The sequence below is a fragment of the Heliangelus exortis genome, chromosome 6 (assembly GCF_036169615.1).
Source record: "Heliangelus exortis chromosome 6, bHelExo1.hap1, whole genome shotgun sequence".
NCBI classification, from domain to species: Eukaryota; Metazoa; Chordata; class Aves; order Apodiformes; family Trochilidae; genus Heliangelus; species Heliangelus exortis.
Genome location: NC_092427.1, coordinates 18003207 through 18028647, shown reverse-complemented (window position 1 = coordinate 18028647; position 25441 = coordinate 18003207). Strand labels below are relative to the sequence as shown.

The 25441-nt window shown below is 44.0% G+C and overlaps 1 protein-coding gene across 1 annotated transcript; it reads right to left on the bottom strand.

Annotated features, from left to right (window-relative positions):
* Positions 1–1741: 1741 nt before the first annotated feature.
* Positions 1742–25441, bottom strand: ATIC (5-aminoimidazole-4-carboxamide ribonucleotide formyltransferase/IMP cyclohydrolase). The gene is made up of 16 exons (XM_071746906.1): positions 25303–25441; positions 24493–24619; positions 22707–22783; positions 21560–21626; positions 18606–18694; positions 17281–17432; positions 17006–17162; positions 14408–14533; positions 14141–14248; positions 12827–12912; positions 11112–11201; positions 9375–9503; positions 8365–8457; positions 4246–4428; positions 2591–2746; positions 1742–2097 (listed from the first exon to the last, which is right to left on the bottom strand). The coding sequence occupies exons 1-16, from the start codon at positions 25322–25324 to the stop codon at positions 1978–1980; spliced, it is 1782 nt and encodes a 593-aa protein (XP_071603007.1). The 5' UTR covers positions 25325–25441; the 3' UTR covers positions 1742–1977.

Sequence of the window (25441 nt, the reverse complement as noted above, 5' to 3'; positions counted from 1 at the left end):
AGACCAGAGCATTTCATCAGCCAGCAGTCAGACAAGTGAGGCAGAGTAGGTGAAGACACTCACCTGGGACAGTGGACACTTGGGTGCCTTTCCCCTATTTTCTGTGACTCCTGGACCTTCTTTAACCTTACCACAGGCACAGCAGGGGGCAAAAGCATCCCTCTCACAGAGGCTGTGAGATGTGTACACAGAGAATTGCAAGTAACAAAGCACAAAGCATCACCTCAGTTAGACATTTACTAGCAACTCATGTAGAAATCTTACCTGGAAGATCAGTACCTATTAACTTCCATCAGTAGATTAAACAGTGCCCCAAGGACAGCAAACAAACGGCCAATGATAAACAGGAATACTGGAGAACAGGAGCTGACAGATGCTTATTACCAGTCTATGTTTTCTACGTTTGAAAAGCTTCAAACACTGAAAACTCCATGGTAAGCAATGGCCCAGGAAGCAGTCATGCCAGAGCTAGGGTTAAGTACAGCCACCAGGCCAGCCACTAAGCAATACACCATTTTTATTTTGGAATACTGCCTTAATCTAGGCCTAAAAAGTAGAATCTTCACTACTCTGTCTTGCCTAATCCAGCCACTTGAAAATAAGCCACTGCACAGATCAGAAAGGAAAAAAATAATTCTCTGTAGAGATCAGGAAAGAAAAATAATCCACAGTAGAGCTCGGAAAAGAGGAGACTGCTCCCCTTGAGGCCAGAGCAAGGGCAGCACTGGGCACACAGAATTCCTGGGCAGCACAGCTACACAGATGGAATGTATGTTAAAAAACAGTATGTGGATTATGATACCTTAACTCTCATCCCCCCAGAAGTATCTTTGCTTTGCTCAGTTCAAACCAGTCTGCATCAAACGGGCATCCAGGTAAAATAAAACATACTCCCTCGGTCATGGCAAGTCAGGAACAAGCAGAGCCAGGAAGACAACCTGAATTTCCTCTTTTCCAAGTTTGTCTCCCTGCTATTGTTTGAGAAAAGGGAACACATGCAGACTGTCTGCTCCATATCAGCCAAGATCAGAAATACAACATGTGTTTATTACAAACCTGTGGACTGTTCCTTGCCAAAACTGAAGAGATTTTATTAAAATAAAATTAAAAAAAAAGCCCTTTGAAATGGTCACAGTGATTGCCAGTAAAGGGGTCTGGGCTGTTACTTTATCCATCTCACTGTGCTCCACATTTTAACTTTGTTTAATCAAGAGTTCAAATCTGCTTCATGCAAATTGCACACAATGGAGAAGGGAAGTGGCTTTGGGCAAAATGCTTCACAGATGCCTGCCTCTGAACTCAGAACTGAACTCTCTCTGTGAGAACAGGCATGTCAGAGGAATGTAATGTGTCTTTTACCTTGGAGAAAGCAACCTGACACTGCCTCAGCCCAAAGCACACCTCTGCTGCAAGACTGGGAGCACTGAACCCGAAACTGCCTTGCACAAAGGACCTGCTCTCTCCTCACAGGGGAAAAGGATAATGAATTAGAAGAGCTTGGGAAAAGTTACCTGCTGAATCAAAACTAACAAAAAACCTCAAAAATGCAGGCAGTTCAGCTCAGTTTGCAACACAGATTTTTATCAGTTCATTAAGAAGTTGGGCATAAGTGAGGTTTTCATAGCATTCCATTGGCCTTCCAATCAATTAATAAAGTCTGAACCATGAAAATTACCTCATATAAATCAATCTTTTTCCTGAGGACACAGTATTTGGATGACACAAGACTGCAGACTTCACATAGCTAAGAACCATGTGTTTATTTGCAAAAGAGGCTTATTTTCTACATTGGAGGACAAGTTCTTGCACCTTCATTCTCTGTTAACAAAAGAAAAAAAAAAAAAATCTCATCTACAACTCTTCCAAAGATTTGCTAAGCACAGACTGCAGGTGCCTCCCAATTAAGCTGATGATGTTCCAGTCACTACTGCTGGTGAGATGTGACCAAAGAGGGGACCACAACAGCCCACAGCAACTTCAGTGATGGAACAGCCGAAGATTGGTGTGGATGAGAGTTATCCCCAGCTCATCACAAGCTTTGATCACAATGTCGTCGGCAGCAGAGCCAGATGGGGCAGCAATGAACTGCACTCCACTCTGAACAAAGACAAGAGACAAATGGAAGGATTAGAGCATAGAAAACCAAAATTCCCCTGAAAAGAAGCTGGCAGTTGCAGTCCCTCATCCAAATCCCGGGACACTAAACACTGAGCAAACAGAAGCTTCCATTGCCTACAGCCATTCACAGGGGAGTGCCTCATGTGAGCAGTCAGTTCCCTCCTCAGCTCAGAAATAAGAGTAAAATGGTTCCTCTGGATGCAATAAGCCTTGTCTCAATATTCTTAAACAGTTTAATTAACTTTAATCCTCTATTCATCCCAAATCAACAAACTGAGCAATGGCTGGATAGTTATTATCCACATGAGACCAGTAACCAAGAGTAACATCCTTCCCAGGATGTGCTATTCTAGCCAGCAGTGCAGAGCAGAGCAATTCCTCAGCAGTCCACTCAAAATTCAAACAAAAAGCCCAGGCTGCACAGCCTTTCCCTTGGAGTCACTCTGACACCCTGGCTCTGCCATGACCTTACCCGTTTAGCTCTGTCAACATTATCCCTAAAAGGGAAGAAGGCATCAGAGCTGAGGGAGACAGCAGTCATCTTGGCAATCCACTGCTTCTTCTCTGCCTCCGTTAGCTGTGCAGGCACCTCCTCAAACATTGCCTGCCATTTCACCAGGTCTTCACCCTGCAAGAACAAAAAGAGCCAGCTCAGCCCCAGAGATCAGGTTCCTCTGGCAGCCCCCAGCCAGAAGCATGTGAGGAGGAGTGATGATAGCATCCTTCTGACATCCAGCTCTGCTCCATTCTCCCACAGCTCTGCTACTGGAACTTCATACCAGGGATTTTACAGTCTCAGGCAGTGGTGAGAACACATGACTACCCTCAGCAATTTTTTCATTGTTTTCACTCCTTTCCTTCCCTTCCTCACCCTTGGGCTTGAGGGATTCTTTCTGCTTGCCCTCGAACTCCAAGATGTTCTGCTTGGCCTGCCTGCAGTATGCTGCTCTGTGTAAATGCCAGTACATGCAACCAGGATCTGGTAGATGACTTAACAAATGACAAACAGCAGCTTGGTTTATGATTCACCTTCTAAAACATCAACTGCTCCATTTCTTACCCCCATAAACAAGCAACAGCTCACAGAGATGATTCATGAGGTCCCCAGTCCAGCTATTGGCTTTTGATACTTAAAAAGGACAAACTTTTCCCTTATTCTACTATTGCTTGTTAACAGGGAGGTCAGAGGGATTCAGGGAAGCCAAACTGCCACACAAGCAAGCAGCCTTTCAAGAAGGGAAGGAAGGCCAACTTCCCTCACAGGGCAGTGAGAGGTGAAACATTAACTGTAGCTTTAACCCTTCCTTATTCTGGGGGGACAGTGAGGTGACACCAAGCAGCACACCAAAGCATGGGGCAGGCACCCCCAGGGTGGTGGGTGCAGCATCAGAATCAGGACAATTTGCCACTGGCACTGTGAAATGACCTCGAGGAAGTCACCATCCAGGGCCTGGCCACTTGATCCCTCACCTTTTTCAGATACATCTTTTACTAACACTCAGGCACAAAGCTGTTGGTACTCCCCAGAGATCAAATCCTGCAAGTGCACCCATCACCTCTGGCTCTGACAGTGTGACAGCCAGCAGAGAGTTTCTTGTGGAAACTACCTATCTGTGGACACTTCCATCTACAGTAAAAACACCCAAATCCTGGTGTCTATAGCTCCCTGTTGGCTAGTTACAGACCTTCAGAGGCACCAAAAGGACTTGGTGACTCGGGGTGGCTGACGTCCATTGCTCTAACAGAGATCACCACCTTTAGCAAGACTGACCAGTTTCAAAAGTGGTAACCAACCAAGCCAGCTCTTTCCTGAGGTCCTTACAAATGTATGACTTTGTAATTTATCCTTTGTAAGGATTTCCCTGCTTTCTTACAATTGTTTCTTCAGCATGGACCCAGCACAGAAACAGCTCAGGATGAGCAGAAGGTGGAAATGGTAAGAGTGTCCTCTTTTGCCAGAGGAAGCAGTCTGACCAACTCTGAAGTGAGCTATGGAAGGAACTGGGTGGAGCAGCAAAGGCCCAGGTATCAGGAAGCCTTGCCAGGTCTCAGCACCCACAGCTGATAGTTTCAGCTTTGTTTCTCAGAAGTTGGGCTCTCCAGGCAAACCTTTTATTCGGCCCTTACCTCACCAATGGTCCCAGTGACATACTGATCAATGGCATTGGAGATCTCTGCTCTCTTCACACCTGCTTTGAACTTCATGGAGAGCACATGTGGGTGGTGCCGGAGCCACCAGTTGTTTGCCTTATCCCCAGCCAGACGTGTGCAGTGGATCCTGGACTGCTGACCTGCTCCAATACCTATGACCTGAAGTGAACAGACAGAAAGAACAGTCACACCCTGCTGCACAGAGATCACAATCAGAGCTGTACTCCAGTCAAGCAATTAGAAAAGACCTCCCACAGATCAGCTGCTCCCCACTGAAGTGGAACAAGTGTGTCCGTGATTAGGCAAGGAAATCCTTGAAATTACCAACATTCCCAAGCCTGTAATCTGGCTACAGGAACAGCTCTCTGCAGTGCTAACTTCTACAGCTCCCAATGAGCTGACAGTCACTCTGAGGACATTACACTCTTTCAACCTTCCCAACAGAGTCAAAGTATCAGTTTCAGAAGAGTGATACAATGATGGCTTTTGTTTAAGGCAAAACAAAAACTCCTTGGTTGTAGAAACAAATGTGGCCTCTAAGAGATGGTAGGCCCACCTCTCCTTGGAAAAGACACTTTGCTTAGAGGATTGAAGTCTGAGTACAGGTCACTCAACACCATTATCTTTCCCATAGCACCAGGCTTACACAGCTTAAACAGATCAGCTGTGATATGTGGTGGATTGAAGGAATTTGTCTGTCAAAGCTAGTGAAAGTAAATCCACTGATCTCTCAGGAAGGCTGACCAGTAGGACCATTACCTTGCACAAACTGTCAAGGCCTGGGAGCTACCAACACATTTCCTACTCTGCCATCTGCCAGAGAAACCAGACCCAGCCAACATGGCTGTCAAACTTGGCCTGGTAACTTTTCTCCATGGCTTTCAAAGTTGTGAGTCCTGCTTTTCAAATAGAGCTCCTGCCATTTCGAGCCAGAGATCTGATGGAAAACAAGCCTCTCTCTCCCATAATTTCCCCCTCCTATGAAGCCACAGCTGAACTGTTCACCAGACTGCTCGCCCAGGGGATTGCTCTGGGGACTCTGTTGAGGCCAGCAGTCCTAGCCAGTGCCTCAGAGTTTCCACCTCAGACTGAAACAGATGGTAAAGCTGGAAGTCAAAGGCTGCCCTCAAAGGAATGAATCATTTGTCTTCTCATTCATCAAGACGCCGTGACTTCACCTCTTACCAGAACCATAAAACATGCTGCTGGATACTATTCCCCCAAGGAGTGGAGGAATGACTTGGGGTGCTAGCTAATATCTGCTCTGCTCTGACTGCTCATCAGTGCTTCCTAAAGCCACAAGGATATCAGTATTATCATAAATACCAAAGAGATGCAAAGTTTCTCATGGCTGAGTGACACCTTCTCTCCCACAAATAGTCCTGATGTCTAACCTCAAGTTCAAACTTGCAGGGGGCTCTGCATCTCAAAACTGTTTTTCTCTTCTCTATAGTAAATATTTTAGAGTTTTTGTGATTTAATTTTTGTCAGAAGATGTGTAACTGAACACGGGCTCATATTCAGCAACTCCAAAATGACAGGAACTTTGTACTTGAGTTGAGATGTCCTGTAAACTCTACACAGGCGTGCCCAAGTCTGCAGAGATATTACCTGCAACACATGCAACATTTTGGAATAGCATTAACAGGCAAGAATACAAAAGCTGCTTCTTTGTGTCTCCTTCTGATAAGCCCACACTGTTCTAGAAGGAAAGTCACACAGCCTAGGAAGAACATGCTGTTAAGATGCAACTTGAATGGAAAATGCTCATCCAGGGATCCAGGGCAAGAAAAATCCTTTTTTTTTTTTTTTTTTTTTTTTTTTAGCAAACTGTATTTTGATGCAACACTGCTGGGGAAGATTTCTTCAGTCTAGCCTGGAATTTCTGGTCTAAAGAGGAGAAATCAGAGGGTTGAGCTTATGCTCAATGCAAATTTGTACCTGAATCTTCACACTAGCCTGTCTGAATGTACCTGTTCTCTGCTTTTTTCACTTCACATTTCTCTCTCTTTTCCTACTTCCTACATCTCCCTTCCTCAAAAGTTAGCTTTCTCCCACATGAAAATACAGATGAAACCTCAAAATCTCCTGCTAAGGAATTTTTTCCCCTCTATTTTCTACATAAAAATTATGTTTCTTTTGGAGTTTAATCTCCTTTGAATCATAAAATGCTTAAATGCTTAAGCAGAGCCTACTGTGAGAAGTGAAAGGAGACAGTAATACTGGATGTGTAGAAAAATCACTTCAGAACAAAAAGCTTGGGAGAAAATGGAGAACTAGTGACTAAAACACTTTGGCTCACAGAGAAGCTAAACTTGCCCCATGGCTGGAATACAGTGCAAAAGCACAGAGTGGATGAGATGGATAATGCCCAAAGGATCCTTGCAAAATGATCCAGGTTGGCCTGGATTTCCTCAGATTTACTCTGAACACTGAGTGAAACCCAAAACTCTAAATACATTTGGGAATTACAAAAACAAAAAAAGACCAATTGGGAAGAAAAAGAAACAGTGAAGTTACTGACAAATGTCTGCACCACAGTCGGCTCACAGTAAGATAAATTAGCAGGTTTGTTTTATCATGCTGTGCAGAGAATACAGAAAGGGAGTAATTTTCAATTGCTAATTTAGAACATGACAGTATCATTAGAGAAAATGTAAATCAACGTGTTATAGCCTGGCTTTGCCTTGCTTAAAGTCAGACAAGACAAAGTGAAAGTGTTTATTGCAATTAGTGGCAGCTGGCTTCCTGCAAATGAAGAGGCACTCAAGTCCATAAATGCTTCCTCCCACTCTCTGCTCTCATAGGACATATTAACATAAGCACAAGCCTTTGCTGGGTGACCAATTCATTCATGAACACAAGCCAACCTGTCAAAAATGTTCTGGATGTCTGATACATCAGAGCTTTGCCATGGGGATGCTGTGAGGCTGAAAAAAACCCTGGAAAACCAAAGGCAATGGAACTGAAAGCAACACTCTTGAGTACAGAGAACCATTTAAAAGCAAGAAAAAAATCCTAAAGCTGGATGTAAGAAAAATGCCAGATCTCCAGAGAAATATTTTCAAGCAGCATTCAGCACACGACCCCAGAAAGCACTGGGAGACAGCACTGTGATGCTTTCAGGCTGTAACAACAAAGATGCAGATGAGCACCAACACAAAAGGGACAGCAATGCAGTTCATCCACAGTTCACACCTGCAGGGTACACTGTTTGAGCCATTTTGCTGATTTATGCTCAAACTGTTTTTTTCTTGTGCTTGTGGTTTGTTTGGTTTTGGGTTTTTTTTTTTGGTTGGTTGGTTGGGGTGGGGGTTGGTGGTGTTTTTTGTTTGTTTGTGGGTTTGTTTTTAAAATAATCCAGATCCTCAAAGAGAAGAGAACCAGCAAAACAGAAGTATTATGAGCATGAGTTGCTGGGCAAAAATACAATTTTTAGTATGTTTACAACAGCCTTTCGATAACTGAGTCAAGCTGAACACCTAGTCATAACTTATTTCTAGGGGATTTTTTTCCTTTTTAAAAAATTCAAGATTTTTATCCCCATTATACATTTGATAATGGCCCTATAAATCCCAACATCCATCCATAAGCTTCTTCAAAAAACAGGGACAACAGCAGATTTCTAACACATCAAGAAGGGGAAAAAAGCACATCCCATCTTTCTTATATAAAAACTTAATATAAAATGAAGAACCATGTGGACAGTCAGAATCCAGCTGTGAAAACTACTGTCATTTCCTAAGGATCTACACAGGCTACAACACATCTACAGGCCCTCAAAAAATTATTTAAGAGAAGAGAGTAGTTAGAAAGAAATTACTCAAGGCCAAACTTGCAATAGCACATAAGAGGCTTCCAACTTTATCATTGAAGGAACCAGCCCTGTTAAAAAAAAAAAAAAATTACACAGAGGTTTTGAAGCAGCTTCTTGAGAAACACAGGTTTAGCTACTGTTCTGCACGGCACTGTCTAGGGCAGTTTGTATCCATTTAATAGCTTCCTGTATGCTAAATCATTTTAAAGCTCAACCAAAGCACTCTCTGAACAGCTTGGCTGTGAAGCACACTCCACAGAGCTGTCTGATTTGGTTACCTGGCCATCCTTGGCATAGCAGACGGAGTTGGACTGGGTGTATTTGACAGCAATGCTGGCAACAATCAGGTCTCGGACAGCAGACTCTGGCAGCTGAAACAAAAGACACCTTCATCAGCCCATCCTGACCACCACACCTAGCCAACTGGCTGGTGAGCTGCAAGCCCCCAAAGTACTGTATCTTGGAGAGGGGAAAAGAGATGATTTAGATTAAAAACAGTAAATTAGTTTGGCAGCTAATTTCAGACCTCACAGGTTTAAGACTCAGTCTTAACCGGTCAAGAGGGCTCAGTCTCTGGCCCTACGCCTGCAAAGTCTTCTGTGTTTGCTCACTGTTGTCAGATGTGCTCACAGGCAGAAAGCTAAGCACATGCCTAACTCAAAACAGTACCACAATGATAATAATAGCTCCCAACACCTGCATCAAGTATTATTTTTAGGTCCACACCATTACCAATTTATTACCATGGCTATTACCTCAGTGTCTGAACTTGCTTCTGAGCCCGTGACTAATTGCAAGCTTTTTAACGTCTGGTTTTGTAACAAGAACAATATCAGAGACAAAGAAGTAACTGGTAACTTGCTGATGATGTGAACTCTAAATGATGAGCAGTATCAGCAAGGCCAGAGTTTATACAACACACTGTACACAAGAGGGAAAAGTAAACAGCAAGTCAGAATAAGATCACAATGGATCCTTAGCACATGGCTGTCTCACTTTATGAAATTACACACAGCAGCTTCTTAGTTATAAGAAATACAAATATTTTGGTATTTGGAGATAAAGAGAAGCTGGTGGACCTTGCCCTTATTTATGAAAAGAATCAGAACAAAGGCAAACTATCCTGATTTACCCAAATATGTTTGGCCCAGAAAGTCTGCTACATTGTTTCATTGAAGGCCAGTTAAATCTCATGAAAATATTTTAAGATTACTCAAAACAGAAGAGTGAAAACCTCCCAGATGAAAGCACACCAGTTCATTAAGCTCATTTACTTTCTGACACTTACATTTTTATTCTTTGTAACAATGTTCTTGAACAATGATGGGTTGATGACTGCATCATTCCTCTTCTGCATGAGATGCAATCCATAGAGGGTTCGAATCTCAGTGTCATCTGGCTCATAATGGGGATCCATCTAAAAGCCAAGGGACAGGCCACTAAAACACTCTTAGAGCAATTCAGAGCCAACACCCAGCAATTAGGTTAAAATACATTATGTAAAGAATCCCAAATAAATTAACAGTTCATAGAAAGCAGTATCAAATCATCAGAAGTAATGGAAATTAATTGGAGAAGCAAGCAACAGCACAAAGTGACATTTAGAATGGAGAGGTAATGAGGTAAAGATTTTTCTATACAAATGTCCATGTTGTGAGCCACAAAAATCTACAAAGTCTTCCAGTCGTTCACAGAAGGGTAAAACACCCCCACAAAAGGTTTTCCAGCCTTTCACTGGAAGGTAGAAATATTTTGAGCTGCTTCGTATCTGCCTCAAGGTACAACTTCCAACCCATCTCGACTCTGAAGAAGAGAGACTGCAATTGCTCCCAGAGATGCACTCTCCTGGGACACAGCTCCCAGCAGGCAGGCAGCACAGGTAATTTACACCAGTATAAGGGGTAGAGTTAACTGGAACTGTTGAACTGCATTCAGGTGTACACTAAGAGTTCAGGTAGCCCCAGTTCAGGCCATTGAAACACAAAATAAACCAGGTCAAGGCTATTGGTTCTAAATAGGAGCATGCACACACTTTATGCATTTTTCCTAATCCATTTAAATTTGTTCAGAACAAAATTTCCTTAGCATCCCTCTGCAGACAGGCCCTGAAGAGCCAGGCTTAACCAATATGACTTCAGCCTTCCAAAGCCAATTGAATTCAGGAGGTAATCAGCTGCCAAGATTGTCTGTAATTTCATTCCTTCTTGCCTGAAGCTCCTCAGCCATCTTTTACAGATCCCCTGGTATTAACTCTACAATTGCAACTTCATCTAAGCCTTGGGTTTTCTTTTTGTAATGTTGAAGTTCTCTCTGATCATTTGTCTCTCAGAGTCAGGCAGAAATAGGAGCCATTTGGCTGCTCTGACAGCAATATAAAATCTGTTTGTCACCTTCACCAAAACTGGACCACCCTGAAGGCCCCAAGACCACCTTGGGAATTATGAAGGCAGCCTGACACTGAGCTGACTACACTGTACTAATATTCCTTGACAAGCATCCTGCTTGCAAGTATGCAGATGTGCATCATCCCAGGTCCCAGCTCTGCCTGTGCATCTCTGACTGTACTACAAATCCCACATGCCCAGACAAGGCTTTCCTCAGTGACAACCTAAACATGCTGAGCCTCACAACATCACTGAGGAACTACATCTTCAATATGAAGAATTTGAGAAGGAAACAAAATTCAGAAAAAGTGAGAGGAAAGCTGGCAAAGGGTGGAAAGAGCACAGAAATTCTGTTTCTTTAAAGTACTCTTGCTCGTTCATAGATTTAATTGCTTTAATCCATATCACTGAAAGCCAAGGAAGCCATTATACAAATTCTTCCCTCTAGGACTATATGCTAAACATGACCACAACACTGCTGGTGCCATTCCAGCTCATACAGAAATCCCCAAAGACCCAGAGGAAATACTTCCATGCACTGTAGGGGTGTCTGGATCAGCTCCCAGCTATTCGGGCACTAATGCAAGAAAAAAAGCAAGAAGAGGAATAGCAGTAGAGGGCTAGTGTGAAGCAGTACAAACCTGAAGGATACAGTAACCACCATTCTTCTTTTTGGAAAGGATTTTGAGAGCTTCTTCCTCATAGCCAGGAGCTACCACACCATCAGATACCTGCAACACACAAATTTCAGCTTCCATGTTAAAAAAAAAGGGAGGCTGATACTGAAAGCTCCACCTACCATTTCCAGAAAGGCATTGAAGATACACTTCTTAGAGTCATACAATACCTAAGGCACTATTACAATATTGGTTTCTGCCCTAGAAACAGGAAACATTACAGCTCTCTAAGACCTTGGGCAGAAGTTAGTGAAAAATACTCCACCACCACTTGAAGCAGAATGGAATAACCAATATCCCTCTCCGGGGGAAAAACAGCTAGTGCAGGACATCCCCACTTCTTGGCCCTAAGAGTTAACATGGCTTAAAAAAAAAAATAAATCCTTATTTGAACAGCACACTCCCAATGAGACAAAAATATTGGTGAAAAGAGCTGTTGAGAGCACTGAAACTGACAAGAAGAGTTTACATCCATCAGTGTCAAAATGAAATACATCTTTCACACTCTTGTCCTACAGTGTGGGTGTTTTGTTACTGGCATTGTTTTTGGATTTTGGTTGTTTGGTTTCTTTTTTAAGTAAGGGTATACCAAATGTTATCCTCACAAGCCAGTGAAACATGCTCTTTTATTTGTTTGAAAAGAGGCCTCACACAAGATAGCCCTTTGCTTTTCCTCTTCTCAGAAAAATCCTAAGCAACACATAATGGGTGTGTTTGGTAAAGTATTAACTCTGCGTTTAAACCGATGATTTGGGCAAGGCAGACAGCTGTGGGGTGACTGTGGAGTTAAGGCTGAATCTAACAAAGTTACAAGCACTGCCTGAAAGGTAGCTGAGCCTGTGCAAATCTTGTGTCAGCTGCCACATAGCAATCGAGCACAGATCCTATGAGGAGAGGCTGAGGTAGCTGGGGGTGTTCAGCCTGGAGAAGAGGAGGCTCAGGGGAGACCTCATCACTCTCTACAACTCCCTGAAAGGAGGTTGGAGCCAGGGGGGGTTGGTCTCTTTTCCCAGGCAACTCTCAGCAAGACAAGAGGGCACGGTCTCAAGTTGTGCCAGGGGAGGTTTAGGTTGGATATTAGAAAGAATTTCTTTACAGAGAGGGTGATCAGGCATTGGAATGGGCTGCCCAGGGAAGTAGAGAATTCTCCGTCCCTGGAGATATTTAAAAAGAGCCTGGATGTGGCACTCAGTGCCATGGGCTGGGAACTGCAGCGGGAGTGGATCAAGGGTTGGACTTGATGATCTCTGAGGTCCCTTCCAACCCAGCCAATTCTGTGATTCTATGAATCCACATCCACATTCCTGCCTTGGACATCAGCTCTCTGCTCCTTTACTGCTCTGATTACAGCCAACCCGACACTTGTGACACTGTCATAAGGACCCATATTTCCAGAGGTCTACTCAGAAGGCAGAGGTTTGCAGTCATCACTTGGTAAATGGCACTTCAAGCCTGTTTCACAGGCTCTACCACACAGCCAGGCTTTGTAACTGGCAGAAGGAAAAATGCATCAAAAGAGGGGTGTAAATTCTGCACTCCAGATTCCGGATTGCACGAGCAATCAATAGCCTTCAGTAAAACGGGTCAAATTCAAGCAGAACAGCTGTTACAAACCAGTAACACCCATCAAGTGGCATTCTCTTTTTCACACTTGAGTGATTTGCTGTTGTTTAACTAACCTCTCTGGAAATAATCTTGGCAGTAGCAATATCACAGATATCAGACAGGGCAATAAAGTCACCAAAAGAAGACATCCGATCAGCACCTGCAAAATCATATTTTAAGTAACTTATCAAACTATAGCATGATACAAAGAAAAATCTTTGCTCCTATAATCCAGTCAATTTTCATGAAAGCTAATAATTTAATCCCACAGAAGAAAATTAAAAAAAAATAAAAATAGGCATAAAAAGAGCACCAAGGAGGAAAAATCCTACCTCAAACACATGCACCATTAAATATTCCCACAGCTGAGATACTCTTCTTTCTTCACTGCCCTTGTGAAAGCTCTATCTCTGTAATGACTACCTCCATTACTTCAAGCAGCTCTGCTGGGGCCAGGGTGGCAAGTGGACAAGGAGAAGCAAGGATCATACAGAAAGATTTTAGATGGGAAACAGTTGGAAAAAGAGGAAAGCTTTTAGGTGCCTATGGTCTCATATGGCTTTTCCTGCAAGAAACCAGATCCAGAAACGTAGCTAAGAGCAACTTTAATTTTTTTTTAATAAATATTCTCTACATTTAATGGCACTCACTCCCATAAAGAACACCCTACTGCTTAGCAAGGTCGACTCTTCTGTTCTTGCCATTCTAAAGGTCTGGTTTACTACCAGTCAATCAATGGTTTTCTAAGGGCAATTTTCAAAGATGGTCCCTTGAAGTGGTGAAAAACTATAAGTGTCACATTGGCTTGCACCCAAGTTTGCTTTGTTTTCTATAACCTCTGCAGATTTTGCCACAGGAAGTAAGAGAAATAAAGTACCTCAGCAAAGGAGAGGAATCAATTTTATTTCCTCATTTTTTCTCTCTTTTTTTTTTTTTTTTTTTTTTTTTTTGTGAGTTCTGAAGTACAAAAGCATAACACTCACGAAATAGCAAGCAGAAATTTCTACTCAAGTTAGGTACTGAGTGCCCATATGCAGTGAAAAGCTGAATGTGCTATGAGCACACCTACTTCCTTATTCATCTTTTAGCCAAAACCCCACAGATGTGTGCATGTGTGTATGTATATGCACATTTACATTAAGAAAAAAAAAAGATCTCTACAGGTCTTCTACATACATCATGAAAAGGAATGCAACATGGTTTTACCCTTTTTGAAACAACATGCAAGCTCTGCTCAATTTTTGACAGGCAGTTAATTTAGTCAGTCAGATCATTATGGAGAAAACCTATACAGAGGAGGAGTAGACTGCAAAGGGCAGAGCTGCTACTCAGGGACTCATTATTAAGCTCATCTCTTTGGACATTTTGTTTCCTCGTGGGTTTCTCACCTCTGCTCCGTGCATAGGCAGAAGCTAAGGGTGTTAGAGTCTTGTGGAAGTCATGAACCATGCAGACTTTTGCCTCTTCCTCACTGAGAGGTATTCCAACAGCAGCACCTAGTGGGAAACACAAGCCAGGGCACTCAGACCACAGCCTCCCCCTCGTCCAGGTCCGGGGGGACCTTCCCCAGGCTGACGGGGAAGGGACACATGCACCACTGCCTGTTGTTGGAGTCTGTTCAAGGAGAAAAGCACGGCAAGGAGGAGACACCTTACCTGCAGGACTGACATGCTTGAAGGAGGCTGCAGCAGGGATGCCCAATGCCTGCTTGAGTTCCTTCACCAGCTGCCAGGCATTAAGAGCATCACATAGGTTGATGAATCCTGGAGAGCCATTCACCACTGCAAACAAAGCACACAAGACATATATTAAAGCAGGAAGAGTGTGCCCCCACCTCCAGAGTCGGGAGAGCAAGCAGAAGAGATACCTCCCATCAAGAACTGAAATCACTACAATTATTCTTGTTAAATGACCTTGGCTCCTCAGCTACCTGTTAAGTGCCCTGAAAAGTTTCAATGACTTATGAGGAATGCATAGGCTTGAGACTCAGGAGATGCAAACAGAATTCTCTTCCCTACCAGAAGGGATCTGTTTATACAAAACACACATCCCCCCCCATGCACCTCCCCCGTCCTGTGAAAGGGGAACAAAATAAGAACATTCTCCCTTATGTTACCAGAGTTCTTCAACTGGCAGCCATTTCAAACAAGAGCCTTTCTTTGTGAAGGAGCCTACCAGAGCTTGATTTTAACTGAAGTGCACAGGTAGTGCTGTCAGAAAAGAACACAAAAAGCACATGTGCTCCCTAACAGATATATTTCTTTATAAATCTAGTAAATTTCATACAGTGCCCATGGCTCTGATTCAACCAAGTACTCTGGCACAAGCCAAAATCTAAGCACGTGTCTTTAACTGATGTCAGCAGAACCACTCACAGCCATGAAATTCAGGGCAAGTTTTAAGCAAAATGCTTCATTTGGTCCTGGAATCAGAAATGTATGCCAAGAGTAAATGTCATCCAAAAGTCTGTTCTCAAAACCTTATGCCCTGGCCTTGCAAGAAGAACTACTCATACTGAAATGGCAGGACTGTGAGCATTTCAGGAGTTAAGAAGGAAAAATCATTTTAGCAATAGTCAATGGACAGAACAAATGAACACAGTGCTGTTCTGCTGCCATTCTGGGAGACAGACTTGCAAGCAAATCAGCTTCCAGTGGAGGCACAGAAAAGCCTCCTGTGAGATCTTGGAACCATAATAAGGAAATTCTGCAACACAAAGCTTCATTGTCTGTTCAACAGGACAGTGCCTGCACACAAAGCAGAGCTGGTTTCCAACATTAAAAGCAATCTCAAGAACAAGAGTAGTCAGACTTTCTTCTCTCCAAACCAGGCACTTCCCTCACTGCAGCAAAGTCCTGATGAGTGGCACACCATGTAAACTGGCAGAGATACCACCAGACCTGTCCCAAACTCTGTCCCTTCCCTCTGCCACCATTAGCAGCAGAAACACCACTCTAGAAAACTAAGGTAACAAATCTCTGCTCAAAACCATCAAAGAAAGGAAGAAAAAACAAACAAAACATTCAAAAGTAAAGATCTTGCTTTCCAAACACAGTAAGCGGTTGCCGAGATTTAATGCTGGGCAGGCAATTAACTGAATGACAGATGCTCTCTATTAATCCTCTTCCCCTCCCTGATAAAGAAAGGAGAGAGGATAAGGGAGAGAAAGATTTATGGGTTGGAAACTAAACTACACAGCTTTAATGAAACAATAATGATAAAAAGATAAATAAATATATACAAATATACAGAAAATTGTACCATGTTCCTCCCCCCCTTTCCCTCAATAACTCTCACATCAACACCAAGGCTGCAGGGCAGCCCTGGGAAAGTCCAGGCTGGATTCCTGGGGTCAGCAGCAGTCAGGAGCTGGAGGCAGGAACACACAGATCCAGGCTGGCATGGATCAGGACCACAGGCAGAGGAATGGATGGAATCCTCCCAGGATGCCAAAGCAAACAGGAACAGGCAAAGAAGGGCGAAGAGGAAGAGCAAGGCGGAAGGAAGGGGAAGGGGTTTGACCCTCAAATTTATACCCACTATGATGTGTATGGGATGGAATACTGTTTGGTCAATTTGGGCCATTTATACTGTCTGGTACTCCCTAAAGGAGGGTTGCAGGTGTGACCTCCTTACTCCTTTTCTCTTTCCAGAGCACAAGATGTTTGTGAGAACCAAGCCTTGGTTCTACACACCATTCTCCAGCTGTAACCATAAACATCAAGCATTACCAGTCCTAGAGGCAGACACTGACTGAGAAACTTGCTGTTCATTTCAGCAAGTGCAGCTACTTACAAGAGTCTCAGCTGAAAGCAAAATCACAAGACAGAAAATTAGCTCTATCCCAGTCCAAACCAGGACAGTGGTGACACAAAAAGATTGTGAAGATACTAAATAAAAAAATGCAAAGCATCTGAAAAGGAAAACAAGAATTTACATGGTGCAACTTTGGCTTCATACAGTTTCCAAAGGAAACTTGCCCCAAGTGTGCAGATACACAATCTTAAAAGAACAGAGAACGTCGAGCTACAGTAAGTCTTGTGGGGGTCTGCAGCTGAACTTTTGTCTCACATGGGCTCAGTCTTCTCATTGCAAAACCAGTGCAACTCAGTTGTTAAGGCACTCCTGGTCATCCCTTGGACCACGGTACAAAATGGAGTTTCATTTTCAAAGACAACTGGCAGACATGCTCTATCACCTCCTTCCCAAGCTATCCCAGAACTCCCTTCTGGCCAGCATGGTGTAGGCCTCACCTGTTAGGGGAAGTTTGGATCTTATTGTGTAGAGCTGTGCAGGACTCTGGTGAGGATTCATGCCATATCTCAGGGGCAGCTGGGACACCCCCTTGCTGTACTCTTTCCTAAAGTAGTCAGAGATGGCTGCATCGTATTGAGCGGTGTGGGTGAAAGCCTGAGGACAGAATGGGGGGGACACTTGTCAACTTAAAAAGGATTTGGTGTTTAAAGAAGCAAATGAATGAAAAGGCAGAGTCTCACCTAGCCCTTGACTGCAAGCAAACATTACCAACCTTCAGTGCAAGGAGACGCCTGGTTTCCATGGAGGTGTCTTTGTCCCCTGATGCTGCCATCTCTTTTGCTACTGCAGAGTAATCTCCAGGGTCACACACAACTGTCACACGAGCGTGGTTCTTGGCAGCTGCCCGCAGCAAGGCAACTCCTCCTGCCAGAGAAGGATGGAGGCATGAAGCACTTCTCTTCTGGACACAGTGTAGCAGAGCCACAGCTGAGGCCGAGCAGTAACATGCACCAATCGTTTGTCCCAGATAAATGTGCCCCTTCTCTCCAGCCAGGACAAGGGACTGTAAGAGTAGTCTTCAAAACACACAAGGCTGGGGAGTTTGTCTCATCTACTTGTGAAGGAGCGCACTGAGCAGCCTTTGCAGATACATGTAGAGCTGCAGGGTGAAGTAAAGATTTACTTCTACCCACTGCCGAGTAACTTAAGTTCCCAAACCTCTCTGCAGATATTAATGAATCCTGCCCAGGCCCTCTGTGTACAGTAAAAAGCCATACCTCTCCCTTAAATCTCACTCTGCACAGCTATTACAACACTTTAAATCTTACAAGATACTAGGCTATTGCAAAGGAGAAGTAGAGGCTGGCACTGCTACATGCAGAGTGAGTACTACTGCATGAAACATTTAATAGAGAGCTCTGCTGGGCATCATTTGGACTAAACTACTGCAAAGAAATTCAATCCAAATCCATCCTTATGGCACAGAACTGCACGTGTGCTGCTCAGACTGCCAAGCAGAGATGCTGCAGTGAAGGAATGGCAAGCCTTTTGGGTTAATAACTAGCAGGAAGAGCAAAACTGATGATGTTACAGGCACCCATGCTTTCAAACTGAGGTACTAACTACTCTCCCACATATGCAGAACTTTTAACTGTTTCCTGTAGCAAAGTTTTCAGCAATTCCCAGAACACTTTCAGTGGTTCAGCTTTTTCTCTCCAGACCTCAAAGTTCTTTAATTTTTATTATGCTGCCAGAAGCTGCAGAAGAGTTTTAACCAGCTCTGTTCCAGTAGGAAGCATGCTCCTCCTGGCCTTCCCTAGCACAGCCTTTCCAGTACATCAGGCTTCCTCCTTTGTGCAGTGCATGACTTTGTCCATCTCTGTAGTGTCCATCTCAGCCACTTGCCATTTTAATTGCTTGTAACTAATGAAGTTTATATTCAACTATACTTCCAGACTGCTCCTTGCAATTCTTATGCTCTTTAGGCTTCCTTTATGGGTGTGCAAGGCCACCAAATAAAAATATAAGACCTGAGACCACAGAGACCAGAACCATCAAGTTTGCCTGAAGGACAGGCTTGCTCTCCCTTTAACTTACCAATATCAATCTTTTCCACGGCCTCTGGTACGGTTACACCTGGAGAAGACACGGTCTTCACAAAGGGGTAGAGGTTACACACCACAACTCTTGAGAATTGAAGGGAAAATCAGGGTTACTCAGTGAGAAGTAAAAAGGCCAAACTGGGATTGAAACGCACAAGGTATTACCAGTGTTTTTATGGTCTTGCCTCTCAGATCAGGAACCAACATCAAATCCTGTAGCCAAGGCTTCCTTCTCCACTACACTTACAGGGTCAGTGGTGCTCAGTCAAAGGTCAAATGATGTTACAAGGATGAAACAGCACAGGCATTATACAGTGCAACTGCACTCTGTGCATTAACCAGAGTCACACCAGACAGAACTGCTGTTCACAGAACTTACTTAAAAGGCAGAGTGTCTTTAAATACATGGACCTGTGTTTAAATGTTCAGTGATCTGGCTGCACACTTTGAGCCATTTCAAAGGACTTCAAAGTGGGTTGTTGTAAGAGAGTAAGCACACAAAGCAAGGTCCATTGCAAATAAAGTGTAAACAGCCTAATTTTCCACAACGTTTTCAGGAGCAGAAAGCAACCTAATACATAAACTTTTGTCCTTTCAAAATACCAGCAGTGTACGAAACCTGAGTGCACAGCCTGGACTCCATAGAGCCTCTGTGGCACATGAATGCACAGGAGAATTTACTTTCCTTCCCAAAGCAATAATGGACCTTACTGAATTTGTTTCCTGATCTAATCTGGAAGAAGCTGCAATTTGCATTCCAGAAGGCATGAAGTAGTATCGTGCCCTGTTCCAGCCTACCAGCACCACCCAAAATGTAGTGAAAGCAGGTACACATTCTGATCTTCACAATCTTTTTAACCCAAGAGAATTAGTTCACTCTCTCAAACTGAATGCATGATGGTATCACACCCCAGTGTATGCCCAGTAGTGGCAGTGAACTTCTGTGATGCACACACTTGTATCCAACTGTTTAATATTCCTTTGTTCCCACAGTGTAAGGAAATCAAGTAGAAGGGAAGATAAGCTTCCAGAATGTTTTTCAGATCCCCTATGTCTCTAATTTTCCTGTGATACCTTTTATTGTCTGTTTTATTTCTAAAACCTGCCTCCATCCATTCATGCACTTGGCCTATTTCAAACCATCAGGAATCTGTGGACTTTAACACTGCTAATGCTTTTATCTGTGGAAATCAAGCCACATCAAGGCTTCCCATCTCAAGTATGGAATTTTTCTGCAAGTATGATCCTCCTGCTCAGAGTCAGTTCCTTCTGCTTTATGTAAGACAACCCAAATCCAAATTATTACTCCAGATGCAAAAGCACTGGTAAGTCACTGGTGCAAAGGCACATTACTCCCCATGCAGTTCAGCAGAGCCTGCTTACACATGCAGCATACTCTGAGGACCCAGCACTGCTGAGACATCTATGAGGCTCCTGTTGGTTTTAAATTTCAAGTTTTCAAATTCAGCCTGGAAAGGCATCCATCCATTCACCCACACACCCTAGGCAAGTCAAGTTCTTAGAAGTAAATTTAAAAGCTAAGATGCATTCTGGCCTAATCACAGCAGACAAACTGTACTTCCCATTCTGGCTTTACGTACAGTTTAGTATTTTCAATTCAGCCTTTTCTTTTAAAACCAGGAGCTACCCATTGACACAGAACTGCTTATTCACTATCTCTAGTTGAATGTTAAAACCAATTAGTTTAAAACATAGTCCCAAACTACCACGTGCTAGTGTACCAAGTAAACAGATTTTAACAAAATCAAACAAAGTCTTTGCTACACATTAGCAGACAAAGTGTGCTCGAATCATAGAAAATTAGGGGTTGGAAGGGACCTTGAAAGATCATCTAGTCCAATCCCCCCTACCAGAGCAGGGTCATCAACAGCAGGTCATACAGGAATACATCCAGGTGGGCTTTGAATGTCTCCAGGGAAAGAGACTCCACAGCCTCCCTGAGCAGCCTGCTCCAGTGTTCTGTCACCCTCACAGTGAAAAAATTCTTCCTTACATTTATACGGAACCACCTATGCTCCAGTTTAGAACCATTGTCCCTTGTCCTGTTGTTAGTGACCCCTGAGAAATGCTTGACTCCATCCTCCTGGCACTTGCCCCTTACATATTTACAAACACTAATGAGGTCACCCCCTCATTCTCCAAGCTGGAGACCCAGGTCCCTCAGTCTTTCCTCATAAAGGAGATGTTCCACTCCCTTAATGATCTTGGTTGTTCTGTGCTGGACTCTTCAGAGTTCCCAGTCCCTCTTGAACTGCAGGGACCAGAGCTGGACACAATATTCCAGATGCAGCCTCACCAGGGCAGAGTAGAGGGCAGAGTGTTACTTCAAATTCTGGCTGCAGTTCACTTGCTCTCGTGATGCTCCCAGAAAGTAAGCTTTCTGTCTGTTATCTGTGCATTTTCTGTCTCTACAAATGATGCATGTTCCTGATCCACATTTCACGTCTACTCTTTATTTGTGCTGAAACTCAGTAAACATTATGCAAATATCAAAGGGTATATTTACTAAGCAAGTATTTCAAAATCAGGATCTGTCACCTGATCAGACACCCAGAGCCAAGCTGAAGGGAGATGCATGAGCTTCAAAAGAACTTAATTCAACTCGGCAAGAAGTGCAACATTGTCCAATATTGACTAAAAACAAAGTGTCAAAATTCCCAAATAACCAGAAGACACTAAAACCTCTGCTCCCCCTGGAAACCAAAATATAAATTTCTTGTTTTAGTTTTCTCTTCCTACAAATAAAGAAGATCCATGTGTAGAAAATTGCATTTTTAAAAACTGTCTCCTGACAGGGGAAAGGAAAAAGACTGCAGATCTTATGATGTGCAGATGCTACAATCCTTGTTGCTCACATTCACCAGTGTTGACTGGTCTCCAAAGTTCAGTTTTTGTTACTGATGATTGCATCATGTCCCCAGTATTTACCTTACAAGGCTGAAATCCTGTTTGTTCATATCAGCATTATCCTCTGGAATATTGCGAGCCAAGATGCCTAGTTACAAACAGCAGTACATCTTTATTAAAAGAAGAAGCAAATTACCAAACAACCATTTTTTAAAATTCAACAACTTCCTTCAGACTGTGCTTTTCCTCAGAGAGTTTCTGCCATAAGCTTTCTGATTCTCATTCAGGCAACAGTCCCCAGCCACTACTCCCTATTTCATTTTACTGATTCTTTGACTGTTCAATTCCATACTAAGACTTTTTTCCACCTAATGCTAAATTCTATAGGATTCCAAGTGCTGCACACCTGCCTCAAAAGTTTATGTTATAAACATTCAGTTGATATCTTTAGAATACTGTAACTGTCATTAAGGAGCTCACGGAGATGAAAAGGTCACTTGCTGCTCAGCACTGAGCAACACTGAAAGCCTATGAAGCATCTGAAGCAAAAGAAGCTGTGCCTACATCTGAGCAGCAGAGGTGCCTGGCTTGAATCCAGGAACCCAGAGAAAACACACAGGTCACTGGGTAGTACAGAGTAAGCAACAGTAAAATCCTAGATTCAAGGTTGTCAGAGCACACAGTCTCCAGCTCTTAAATATGATGGGCAACAGGTTCAATTTGAGGGATCTCAAGCACCACAACAGGACATGAAAAATCAGATAGGTTAAAGTATGGACTGACCAATTATCAGATATCTTTCTTGCTGAAGAGGAGACAGGGAAGGCAAGACAAAGAAGTCACCCACTAAAGACTATGCTGTTGAGCTCCTTATGTTGCACATCCAGAAGTTAAATTCAGTGGAACTCTGCCTGAACAGGTCTGAAATTGACTCAGCAAAAAATGTGCAAATGCATTTACAGAGAAGCCTTGTTACTTGTACCCCTTGGGGAGGAAAAGCTCTGCCAGCTGCAAAGATGTCAGCACAGCAACAGAGGAAGCAATTCAGCCACCGTGCCCTTCACCACTCTGTGCTTTTCACCTCTCCTTCTGCTGCTGGAGCAAATCTGTTCTCATTACCCAGTTCTTCCACACAACTTTTAAAAAAGACATCTATCAACCCCTTCTTCCCACCCACACTGCCCACTGATTTCTCTTTTAGGGTGAAAATGTATTAGCAGAAACATACCAGCATGGACTGCAGGATGAAGGGTTTTCACACGTCCACCCAACATCTCGGGGAACCCTGTCAGGTCTGAAACATCTCTGTTCAAAAAGAAAACATAGCATGATAATAGATGTGCCACACTGACTTAATCTATAGGTTGAATGTTTATTTCCATCCAGGCAATAATTTAGGTCTACTAAAAATGCTGGTTTTACTGGAAAGAGATTTAAAACCTAGGAGTTTTGAAGGCAGCAAACAGGAGAAATAAACTTAGCTTTCTTTTAATTGAGCTGTTAAAAAAATCCACACCACCTTTCCCAGCAAAAGTTTAGAGAGAAAACACATTTGTGATTCCTCTAAAATTCAGTATATCTCAATAAAACAGAACATATGGAAGGTGTATTACTAAACTGGGATGCATCCTTCTTATGGAAGCCTGGAAAGCAGTTCTGAGATGAGGCATTCTTTGTTAAGGTCGATCTGACAGTTTTTATTATGGTTGACACCTATCAACTAGTTAGTAAAATGTTGTTAGGTACAAAAGGATTAGCAGAAACAGCCAAAATGCTGGTTTAGTGCTCTCTCACTCTTCACAGGATGTTGGCCTTTATGCAGCACATGCTGCATCTGACAGAAGGGAAAATGCTTTCTAGTAGGTGACCCAAAATAAAATCTAAAAACTACAGAAATTTCACTACAAAACTGTGCTATGCCAAAGGAAAAAACTGCTTTTCCCCAAAGGAGGAAAAAGGTCATGGGTCACACTCGCCTAAGCGGCTTGGTTATTTCTCAGATGAACCAAAAAAACAAGATAATCAAGCCCAAAGTCAACATGGTTTATAGAGAGAATGGAAGACCGTGCTCAAATGAAGCAATACACCTCAGTACTCCTCTTCACAGCTCAGACAAAGCATAATTTGGAGTTACTGGTTATGATGGTAAAGGCACAATAAATCACAGAGGGAAGGGGAAATGTGACCACATTGTACTTCAGGCTTTACTGACAGCATAGCCAAGCAAAGAAGTCAGAGAGTCATGATCAAGCACTGGATAACAGCAAGGACAGAGAGCTTTGGAGGCAGTGTATATTCATGCTCTGTGACAGGGACCTATCACTCACCCATTGGAAGCAAAAAAGGAGTCAGTTACCTGTCCTGCCAAATAATTGACAGATTTTTCACTGCATTTGAAACAATTTTTATTTGGCCAGAGATGTTTGGGGCTTTTTTAATCATAACATGGGAAAAACTAAACCAAATTTCCTCAGAATCATGGGCAAAAACAGAGGTTGACTGCACAAGCCCCCTCTCAAACAGTGGATGCACAATGCTGAAAGGCTCTGAAAAAGCTGACCATCATGCAGAAAAAAATTATTTGTGACCAGTGATCTCCAGTGAGCTTCAATCTGTTCTTGACACATGTCAACTTTCCCATTCCAGGACTGGGCAAAGATCAGCTTTCACCTGGCTGTGCAGTGCAGCACTAGGGTCAGGTTCTGAATTTCAAGAGAAGTGTTTATCTCAGGAGAAAAAAGCCTGGCTCAAGGCAGACAAGTCATCATCTCCAACACCACATTCCTGACATCTCTCTGGGTGCTGACCTGTGTAGGAACACTCTCTGGCCTCAGCTAACCAACTTTGAGCAAAGATGGTTCTGAAGTTTGCCTTGGCATTTTTGGGGTGGGTCTTTTTGGAAGAACTACTTTCAGACCGGTTCTCAATCGGTTTTTGCTCACAGATAAAACAATTAAACCAATCTCAGGAGGCAAATGAACATTTTTTTCAGATGTATAGGAAAGTGTCTGTACCTGACAGGCAAGCCAGCATCTCTCAGGGAGTTGGCTGTTCCTCCAGAGGCAATCAAACCCAGGCCAAGAGCATTCAAACTTTTTGCAAAATCCACCAGGTTGGTCTTGTCAGAGACACTGAGCAAAGCTAGCATGTGGGAAAAGCACAAATATTTTGGTTTTACAAGTTGGAACAGAGCAAGCAAACACCAAGATTCAGAGACTGAGGCCTTTATAAGCACTGTAACTTACGAACCGTGAGGTGACAGGGAAAGGGAGGGGGGAGCTGACCACCAGTGTCTCACGTTTCCCCATTTCCACAGCTGAGCTCCCCATCTCCAAGCCCCAGCTGCCTGAGGGCGGGCGGAGGCAACGCTGCCGCTCCTGCCTCAGGGCCCCAAACTCAGGGCATGCTCTCATCGTCCTTCCCACTTCTTTCCCCCCTCCGGGAGTTTTAAACTCACACAGCAGCAGCTGTGCCCACCACAGCCCGGAGGGAAGGAAGCACCCCCCGCCACACACACACGCTCCGGGCACGGGAACTACCGGGTTGGAAGCGGCGGCCCCGCTCCCACCCGAGAGGCACCCGGCCTCCCCTCGTCTTCCGGGGCCGCCCTGTCTGGCTGCACCCGAAACACGAGGCGGCCCAGCGGCCCCGGCCCCCCCGTCCCACGGCCATTGCGGGGAGCAGCCCTCCCGCAGCCTCCCCCGGCGGCTCCAGCGGCCGCCGCTGCCATCGCCCCAGCGGGCGGTCGGGCGCTCGCAGCCCGCTCCTGCCTGCCGGGGCCTGGCCGCCCCCTCTTGCCCCGCCGGGAGCCGGCTCCGCGTTACCGAGCTGCTGCCGGGCAGCCATGGCGCCGTCAGGGGGTGCACGCTGGAGGCGGGAGGGCGGGAGGAAAGGGGCAAATGACGGCGGGATTTGGGCGCCCGCTGCGAGGGGGGCGGGAGCCTGAGGGGCCGGACCGGGCGG

Bases quoted from the DNA above. Each gene is read 5' to 3' on its own strand.
- ATIC (XM_071746906.1), bottom strand. From the start codon at position 25,324: ATGGCTGCCCGGCAGCAGCTCG. The intron at 24,620-25,302 runs GTAACGCGGAGC...CCCACATGCTAG, and splicing joins GGCTGCCCGGCAGCAGCTCG to CTTTGCTCAGTGTCTCTGAC. The intron at 2,098-2,590 runs GTAAGGTCATGG...GTCTTTGTTCAG, and splicing joins ATGTTGACAGAGCTAAACGG to AGTGGAGTGCAGTTCATTGC.